The 10,446-nt window shown below is 36.8% G+C and overlaps 1 protein-coding gene across 2 annotated transcripts; it reads right to left on the bottom strand.

Annotated features, from left to right (window-relative positions):
- Positions 1-263: 263 nt before the first annotated feature.
- Positions 264-9,434, bottom strand: casp7 (caspase 7, apoptosis-related cysteine peptidase). 2 transcript variants are annotated; one of them, XM_041974388.1, is made up of 7 exons: positions 9,301-9,434; positions 8,903-9,015; positions 5,595-5,746; positions 5,360-5,488; positions 3,836-4,011; positions 3,426-3,564; positions 264-3,319 (listed from the first exon to the last, which is right to left on the bottom strand). In XM_041974388.1, the coding sequence occupies exons 2-7, from the start codon at positions 9,013-9,015 to the stop codon at positions 3,093-3,095; spliced, it is 936 nt and encodes a 311-aa protein (XP_041830322.1). In that variant the 5' UTR covers positions 9,301-9,434; the 3' UTR covers positions 264-3,092. The 2 variants fall into 2 exon arrangements, with proteins under 2 accessions (XP_041830322.1, XP_041830323.1); XM_041974389.1 differs by having other exon boundaries at positions 9,331-9,434.
- Positions 9,435-10,446: the final 1,012 nt, after the last annotated feature.

The following is a 10,446-nucleotide window of genomic DNA, read 5'->3' as shown; positions in this document are numbered from 1 at the left end:
ATTTGATGAGATTGTTTTTTTGTTTTTTTTTTGCTTTGTTGGATTTGTTGACCTTAAAATAAATTAAGAAAAAAATATGGTTAATTAAATGTGAACACAAAACTAAAAGCTTTAATATTTGAAACAGTAATTCCTGCCAGAAGAGTGAGTTTAACTCAGGGATATTTTAACCAGGTAATTGATCTAAATTGAGTCGCTTAAAACTGGTTTTGAATTACATATCAAGAAAAACATCACACACTTCATTTAATAAATTTGTCAAGTTTAATACAGGAAAATGTTTACATAGGCATTCATTATTTGAAGTTATTTAAACAAATACTTGCCCCAAATCTTTTTTTTTTTTTAATGGGCCAGATTATAATTTTTTATCAAATTCAGGCATTTTTAAAAAATCTTTCCTAATATCTTCCTGAGGACAACAGCATTTAACACCGGAAAGCATTAACAATTTTTACCTTTAAAAAGGTTTTTCCCTCCTTCAATTCAATTCCAAAACAAGTGGCGCAAACATTTCTTTCAGCGGAGGTTGGGCACCACATCACTGACCAGAGATCCACGTGTCAAGAGGATTCAAGTGTCATGGCTGCATTAGACAAGAACTGGGGTGCCAGTACTAATCACACACCTGGCATCTATCTATGCTTTCAAATTAAATTAAAATGACTGATAAATATACAAGCCATAAAAAGAGGAAAGCAAAATAATAAAGATATTGAGGATTTTTTTCATCTCCCAAGTTACTGACACATGCAATTATGTGAATAATGAAAAACAGTGAGAGTGCATATTGTGGACATGTGGATTGTGTAAGTTCAGACTTGTCACTGCCAGTAATAGCTGCCTCTATGATGAACAGACTTTGGAACAATAAAACACTATATCTGCAGAAATAAACTTTATCTATGTTGTAATAACAGTCAGCAAATGTTTATGCATATATATATATATGCATGCATGTGTGTGTGTGTGTGTTTTAATTTTACCATGCATCTCAATATTATCAATTTATCAAGTTATGCAAATATTGGGTTTAACAACTTGTCAAAGTGCACTGTGTGCTTAAAAATAATATAGAAATTATTTTTTGATGATTTAGGTTTTTAAATATTCTTACAGCAAAATTCAATTTTAAAGTAAAAATAGCAACACACTGCTTGTCACCTGTTAACTACAGTGTAATGGAAGTGAAGACAATGTACAACACTAATATACAGTAAAATGATGCTGCATTTGTGCTTTGGGCCCCGGTTCAGTTTTACACTATGATATTTCCCAAGTTTATCTTAATTTTCCGAAGTTATGTGTTTAATAATTTTGCCATGCTAATAAAGAAGAATGCCTTACAAATAAAAAAAAGGGGGGGGGGAGGGGAAATTCATTGAACTGAAAACTTGGACCCAGGTTAATAAATAAGTGCACAGTTTTGACCATATGCAGTTATATTAAGTTCACTTATTTGTGCTTGGACATGCAAGTGAACACTGGGAATCCCAGCAAAACTGCAAATGATCTTTGCTATGTGCTAGACTCAAAGTCTCATAGAACAAATCACTACACAGCAAAAGATCACGCCTTCCTTGCCACTACGGATATGAGATTATTTAACATGACATTTACCCATTTGATGGGACATTAAAGATCCTGAGGATGCCATGATGCTACTACTAACTTTAACTTGCTAGGAAAGCTGAGACGCTGAGCCTTTGGCATTGTGCTGAGTCATTTTCTACTTGGAAAAGTGTTGTCTTTTTCTTTTTTTTACATTCAACAGCTGAAACACAGATAGCTGAAAATGCTCCGACACATTTTCCAGATATTTCTCCCTTTCTGAAACCATTAATTACACATGGAGTGTTGACTCATTCAGTTGCTTAAAGATATTGGATAAATCTGAATGATAATATAAATCCATTGTAGCTTTTTCAAAGGTTACTCTCACCAAGTTTCCAATTCATTTTGCTATGCAATAATGCACAGTAAGCACTAGACAGTTCACTGGACAGATTCTGTTAAAGGAGTTTCTCTACCTCAATTCACACCTGGCTTGATCATGAACAGAAAGTAGACAGCTGTATGTAATGGTGGAAAACCTCCCAGAAAAGTATCAAGAAAATAATTAAGAAAGCTGTAAGGGTTAACACTGGATTGTGTTGTTTTGTAGTTTTTGTTTTTTCTTTGTCCATCTGTTGCCTGGGGGGGGGGGTAACCTATAAATTAATCTGCTACTGTTAATCTGTTTGTGTCCATTTCTGCTGCAACACAGAACTCTTTAGATGTAAGTATGGAGCAAAAGCTCTGGCTTCTTCCCTTTCATTACTCCAAATGTTAATAGATGAGAACCTCCATGTTTCTGGTCGTTATAACTGTTCTACTGTAATGTTTCATTAAAATCTATATTCTTATGTATTTTGTTTCTATTATATAACATGTAATGTCCTGACTGACAAGCTTCTAATGCGACTCGGGCAGATGTAAAACAGGTTGATCTTAGCTATTAAACCATCATTTAATTGTAACTAATGTAAATGGGAATTTGAAGAGACAGTGGTAGACGCACTGCTGCTGTCCTGGTGACTGTATTGAGTATTTGTACATAATGTAAGTGTCTGGATATAAAGAATTAAAGGTTGATCTGACTTTGTGCTTCTTACCCCCTTTTTTTTGCCTAATCCACCTGGCTAAGTCTCTTTTTAAAATATCTTTCAAGAACTGGAAAATGGAGAGACACATATTCAGATATGAGTCCCCAAACCCACAAAAACTGGCAGCAAATTTCATGGGCTGGTAGAACAACATGTATATTTTACAACTCCTGTCAACAAAGATCAGATCAAATGTGACGCATTTTTCTGAAGAGAAGGAACCTGAAAAAGAGGTTTCACCATCAACACATGAACGCAGAGTGCCACTGTAATTTGTGTCATCACAGGCCCAACTACAGATGCAGAAACGTCATCTGTGCTCTGAATGTGCAGTGTCCTGCCGGGCCTGAATCATCCCTGAATGCTTTGACTGCTAAGTCACAAAGTGAAACAATCTGTCAAGTCAGTCTGGTCAGTAAGTCTTTGTTAAACAGTACAGGTGGGCAGTCAGTTGAAATATAGTTCTTTTGTCAGCATAGAGACCACACAGGGAATCTGCTTCTTCTCACTGAAGCGTGGGTCCTCAGACCAGGACTCAAAACTGGTGGCCACCATGTAGTTGACCCGTGTCAGGATCTGCATTATCTCCAGCTGCTTGCCAAACTCATTCAGGACATTGCAGAGTGCCTGGACAAACCAGGAACCACGTCCAGGGTTCCTCCATGAGTAATATCCTAAAAAAACACGATGAGTCATCAATACACCTGAACAGATAACTCACCGAAACTCAAAACGTAAAGTTTCAAGTTTTTGTGTATTTGGACACAAAATATGGTTTACCTGGCACAGTGGAGTACGCAAAGAGGAAATCAGCCTCGACGGGGATCTTGTGTCTTGGATTGGCATCTGCCTCCAGGGTATCGTTTGGTGGACCCGAATCCGTCTGAATACCATCATCAAATTCAGAACCCCGACAAGCCTGGTGAAGTAAATAAAATAACATTTCAACGTGATCCTGAATATCTTCATCAACAATGGCCAATAAAGCAATTAAATAATTGGCTGTTTTTAAAAGCTGGGATGTGGGGAGCTGCTAAACACTAACAAGAGATGTAAATACTCTTTTCATTAAACACCTAACTTATTCACTGGGTCAAGAACAGCGAAGGTCTACATAAGATTAAAAATTATAACACTAGTGTTACACCAACTACATTTTCAACATAACTGTTAAAACATAAAAGTCTTACCTGGATGAAGAAGAGTTTTGGCTTTCCCACTAAGCTTTTGCACATGTCTCCCCTGAACAGCGAGGTCATGGTCTTGATGGGCATGGCCCCGTCTGTGCCGTAGATCATGCCCTCTTCACCGTGACTTAGCAGGATGCAGGCGAAACACGAGCTGTCACTGTGGTCTTCCTCTGAGGCTGATTCATAAACAAAAAAAAACCACTGAACTCTTAGCTCCATTTAGGCCTCTACAAACGACTCTTCAGCGTAATACTGTAGTATAGAGTTGATTTAGCTCTACCAATTGTTTTCACAACTATGTTTTACTGCTTAGGGTTGCCATTGATGCTCCTGAACTGATGGCAAGTCTATCATGGGGCTAACACTAAGACAGACGCACATTCACACCTACAGTTAATATATAATCGCTAATTAACCATAACATGCATATTTTTGGACTGTGGGAGGAAGCAAGAGTACCCAGAGGAAACCCACACAGGCACAGGGTAAAAATACAAACTCCACTCCACTCAAAGGAAACTTCTTGCTTTGAAGCAACAGCGCTGACCCCTGCCACAGTACTAACCATAGAGAAATATATCTTCTACTAGAGTTAGCATCTAGACAGTTGGTCAAAAATCAGAACAGTCTACTTCAGCTGATTTTATTATTGTAATTCAGGTCAGTGTGACTAATTATTTCAATTAGCCTAAAGGCACCAACATGGATAGAATTCAAGTGAACAGTTTTACACTGGCACCCTCTGCTGTCTCAACTTGGGGTTAAACTTGTGGCCGTGAACTTGATATATAGATATCAGAATTAATATTTATCAACTACAGAGAACCAACTTCATTACAGAGTGAAGTAAATTTATTATCAGACTATTTTTTTCAGACATGGATATCCCATAAAAAAATCTTCTCTGTCAAAATTGGCCAAAATGATGCTTTGGTATTTTTCCTATGACACACATATATGTGAACAGTAAAACTATGTTTTTACTCATTACATCCACACAGCTCATTTACAAAAATGAGAGCCATAATGCCCATCAGTATGTGTGGATTTGTTATTTATTTTAAGATAAACAAGTCACAGTTCGACAAAGTAGGCCGTGCTCATTTGGGTGAATATTTTCCCCTCAGCTTGATAGTGCTGAACTGGAGTCAGTGGCAGTAACTGCCTATAAAAAAACTCCACTCCATTCAGTGCAGAAGCAAAAGAATAAATTTACTTTAAGTGTATATATATATATATATATATATATATATATATATATATATATATATATATATATATAAAATATATATATCAAATTATATTTAAATTGTATATTATACTTAGGTATGAACAATTTTATCTGACAGTCCTAATTCACTGTGCCATTATCTTAAAAATAGAAAAGTTCCAAATGCTTAACTACATTTAAAAGCTACTCAATTCAAATTATGTAATTACATTAAAAAAAATGTCTCCTCCATAAAAGAAAAAAAAAATTGTAGCTTAGTCACAATCATGAAACAACTGGACGGCACTACTCACCCTCTCTGAGAAGACGCTCCATCTTCTCACATGTCTGGTCATTATAGATGAAAACATCAAAGCCCAGGCTCTTGAAGCACTTGAACAGCTCACCTGCGTCTCGGTCTGTGCCGTTGCGTACATTCATCCCTGCCAAGACAGTATACTTAAAGTACAGTCTCACTGTACTAACACTGAGATAAATTTAAAAATGGTTTATAATGTGTTAAAAACATGGTGTGTATGTTTGCTATACCTGTCTTATCATCAAAGTTTTTGTTGTTGATGATGATGCACTTCCCCACTCGCTGGTGGCTCATCTTATACTGGAATGTTGGTGAAACAATTCTGTAATGGCTTTCAGAAGAGTAGTCCTGCTCCCGTGTCTGTCCATCCTTATTCTTCTTACTAACAGAGTCACAAAGAAAAGTTAAGCACCACTACAACTTTGGTAAAAACTGCCATCCTGACCCACTTTGATGTCAAGTTAAAAAAGAAAATAAGAAAGAAAAAAATATATATACTTATTTTAAATAAAGTTGATAACTCACACAAAACTTCCATGAAGTTGACTCTTACCATATATCATAGCATCTTGCAAGTGAAGCGTTGTCTAGGAAATGTCCTTGATTCATTTTACATTTCTCAGGTTGAAAGCTTTCCCAACCAAATGGAAAGACTTCCAAAACATGAAGCACACGTGAAACTAAAAACCATCTGAGCCACTTAACTTAGAAACCAAAGCCGACATACATTTAAAAAAAAGGCATTAATGTAATACCCAAACTTTGATGTAGAAATTCAATGTCGGGTTAAAGAAGAAACTAGAACTATGTTTTAGTTGGCGCAGATATCAAAAAATCATAACCACTTCAATGAGCGAGAGGAAATCTACTACCAGTGGCCATTCCAACAGACCTGTCACATTTCCATTCTTTAAAAGATCCCTCCAGATCACTAAGCCAATGGCTCATTGAGAGCTCAAAAAAATCCCAGCCTGTTCCAGAAGAGCCCAGTCATTCGGTTACTCAAGCGCCAGAACAATACGCAGCAGTCCACAGAAACTCTCTAATGCACATACACTGACAAGGCAGTCCAGCCATAGTCTATTAAACATGTGATCCAGAACATTTGAAGCCCCCCCTCCCACCTCTAAAGTGTGCCAACAAACTGCACTAAACAATTGCACAGGGGTGGGCAAAGAGCTGAAGCCCTGTTTTACTGTGGGCTGGGCAGCAGCAGGACAGTCAAGAGGAATAGGAAGCTATAGTCTATCTTACCTGGGTTGGTCATTAAGCGCTACGCCACTCTGCATCTGAAATGCTTTGGTTCTGTCTTGCTTCTTTTTTCCCCACAAAAAAAGTAAGATTCTCCAGACCTGGCAGCTTATTTTTTCAGTAGTGTGCTAGGATACTGACATGCTCTCTGTACTGGATGGAGACCTGACTGGGCCAGAGGCTGCTGAGGACAGGGACAGCGCACAGCAAGCTCCCTGAGTCAGCAGCCTTGCCATCAAACCAGTGTTTTCTAAAAACCTATTCACACATGGCCCCTGTGCCTCACTCCCTGCTGAGGTCAGACAGGGCAACAAGTTGCTTCGCTGCTGACAGGCAAAGATTCCAGCTCTACAGACATACATACTGTAAGGGCCAGATCCTTTACATGTCAGCTAAATGCACAAGACGACATACAGGTAAAATCATTGTTCGTTCCTAAAGTAAAAACTGCCTCTTTGCTAAACACTTTGACTAACAAGGAACGACAGATGGACGATCTTACCTTGACATATGATGCAATATTCGTACAGACTACATCATTTGATATGTAAACAACACTGCTGTCCAACCAAATTAGACCACATCTTGGTGGTATAACCTATATAAAACAGAATACTACATGACTGACAAAGATCAGCAGCAAGAGGACTAAAGCAGATTTCAATCACAAGAACTTTTCAAACTAAATAAGAGTTGGATCTTTAAAGTTGAGCTGAAGAAACAGACTGATTCATATGGCACTGATGCACAACTTATTATGTGATTACATTAGATCAGAATCAGTAGGAAAAAATGCCAATTAGATTGTGGGTTGTGGCGCTACTCTAAAATATCATCTTCTAATCTTTAGATGAAACCACTCAGTCCTACAAATAATTTCTATCCTGGATTAAAAGCTGATTTAACCAAAAGTCAGCAACTGTCACTGGCATGTTAACGGCTGGGTTGGTTCTGCCTCCCTGTACTGAAAAAACTTTGAGATATGTGTGGTCTGTACAAAGGTGAAAGTCCAAATCAAAGTTCATCATACTGTAATTATCATAACATACTGAAGAACTTTACACATACTTTTGTCCAGTCACTACTATCTATTTTCACTACATACATCACTGCATAACTTTAGAGATCATCAGGATTTAATTTACATGAGAGTTTTTGTGACAATGTAATTTATAATGTTAACTTTTCCTCTTAAAAAAAGGTACTCAGATAAAGTTTAATACTGACTGTGGAGCATATTTCATTCAGTTCAATTCCCAAAGTCCAGATCAAACAAGTTAGGTGTAAAATCACCCAAATACTTTTAAGTATATTGCTCATATTGTTTGTCAAACAAAGTTTTTTTTTACCAGCAATGAAAGAAACAAAATGTACTAATAATGTTGATCCTAACATGTTGGAGTCAAAACTTAATTGCCAGGCTGAGAACACAGGCTTTTTCTTTTGTGTGGTAGAAATATTGTTAATAAATGCTCCTCTATTTGAAAGGTTCAGAGTGCCACCTTGTGAGGGAGCCTGGAACAAACAGGGCTTTGTCTCAGTCGATGGTGAAGATTTACTTCATACAAAACAAGCAAAGATACTTTGCTTTGTAAAGGTTCTGCACCCTGTAATACATGAAATTCTCATATGAAAGACTTTAGATACTGTAGGCAGCTAATTCTGAGCAGCCACCTGAGGGCTGACCCAAGTCCCGTAATTAAATTTGATATCGTTTTATGCTCCTTAAACCATTACACTAATCAGGCTACAACTGGGATGCTATGTCAAATAAAGAGAATATAAGACTTATTTTTAAAGTTTTGATTAGTTGAGGAATCAGTTACCTTCATGTCATCTTAATTCATCAAAACCTATACATACATACATATATATGGTTTTTTTTTTCCTTCTTTTCTTTTCAAATGTAGAATAACTTTGGGGAAGTCTGTCTTGTGTGAGAGAGGTGTATTTTCACAGGGAGACAATCAAAAAGCTTTTTAAAGTATTACTTAAACATAACAATGATTATCCAGGAAGTGAAATGTATAGAATGAGGAACAGGACTATAGTAGTAAAAACAAGTGAGTCATGTCTTATAGGAAATGTAATAACTTCCTCATTACAGTTTTTTTTTTTTTTAAATATCTTGTTTTGCATCACTTCTGGAGTTAGATAATAAGATAGGTCAGCAATAATTAAATTAAAAGCACCATACGACACTGTAGAAGAAAATGTAGCTCATTCTACTTGAGTTTGCCACATACTGTATGTATTCACATCTATGCAGATACAGAAAAGTCGCTACCCAAATAGTAGGAATCTCCCTCCGCGGTCAGGTTTGGCGTCTAATTCGTCCCCCAACATCCCGTCCTTAGATTCACCGTCAAGATCAGCGGGTTTTGCAGGTTCCCCAGCCATCTGAAGTTAAAACGACACACTGTATAAGAACCTTAATACTGGTTACACATTTTGTTGTAATCAGTTTATACAGACATTATCTTGATAGCAAGTTTAACTTCCTGGCTTTCATAACAAACGTCAATACTGCTCAAAAAGTGTATAAACCTTTATCATTTATAAAGGTTTATAAACTTACTGCATGGCTATCATCATTAGCTGTTATTTTTTTTTATAGGAGTTTTACTAACCAGTTAATAACATTGTCGTATCTTACTTGGAAATATTACATGCGCATTAACTTACACTCAGATGTTTGTGTTTTTGCTGCGTCACCTTATATGTGGTAGAAATGTTGATTCCAGCTGTTTTTCCCCAAAATTTGACGACTAGCTTCGCTTCCTTAAAACTTGAGAAACTGAAACTACGTTTAGTTAGACGTCTCGTTTCCCTACGTAACGCCCTACGTCACTACGTTGCTAGATGAGATATCCATAATAGGCAAATACCATGGACTTTACATGACTGTAAAACTTTATTGGAGGTCAATATTTGACACATACCCAGAGATAGCTGGGTTTGCAATGTTCTACTCACTTAAACTACTCAGGACAGGTGACATTTCTGAACATCCTCTTGGTAAGAGAAATAAAGTGAGCCTCATCAACTGTAATGGCAGGTAATAAATGTATTACTCTGTTCAAAGAAAAAATAAAAGTGCAAAAATCGCTTTATTTTTCATAAGATTGAAAGAAATTCACTATATAAGAAGTATTTAAAAAAAAGACATCACTTGTAAATGCTAGAAAGCTTTTTAGGAGTCATTTAGGTTTCGAGACCCTAGATAAACATGCAAAATCTTTAGTTTCTATGTTGACATTTTTTTTATTCAGTTTACTTAATCAACTTACTAACTTACTTGTTTAGATCTTTATCACTGTTGTATTGTATATTTTCTAATTTCTCCATTTCCTTTTTGTATTATCTGTACTGATGCCTGTGTAATTTGTCATGGCTTACAACAACAGTTGGTGTATTCTTCATAGTTGGAAACCCTGATTAGTCATCTTTGTAAAGAGGTATAACTTCTAAAGATCATGTTCCTGTGGAAGAAGCAACACAGTTAAACATGTGGGTAGTGTCTCCCACAAAAAAATGGGCCAAAATCCCTTGCAATATTCCCCTTTTGGTGTTTGCACTTGTTATAAGTTGCTTGGTGGATTGCACAATTGCACTCTTCCACTGTAACAATGAAGCAACAACACGTTGGCCATTTTTACAGTTTATTAATATTACAGTTTTATGGACCTCAGTAGTGCATGGCACCCTCTCCTCATGCTGATCACCAGCCTGGTCACATTTAGCTGTGGGAAGGTATCGTTAACCAGGAATTGGTGAAGGTTGGTCTCCCTAGTACAAATAACATGCCTCAGCTCATGCCCACAAGTGTTC

The sequence above is a fragment of the Melanotaenia boesemani genome, chromosome 21 (assembly GCF_017639745.1).
Source record: "Melanotaenia boesemani isolate fMelBoe1 chromosome 21, fMelBoe1.pri, whole genome shotgun sequence".
In the NCBI taxonomy this organism is placed as follows: domain Eukaryota; kingdom Metazoa; phylum Chordata; class Actinopteri; order Atheriniformes; family Melanotaeniidae; genus Melanotaenia; species Melanotaenia boesemani.
Note: the sequence above shows the minus strand (reverse complement) of the source record. Positions and strands in the feature narration are given on the sequence as shown.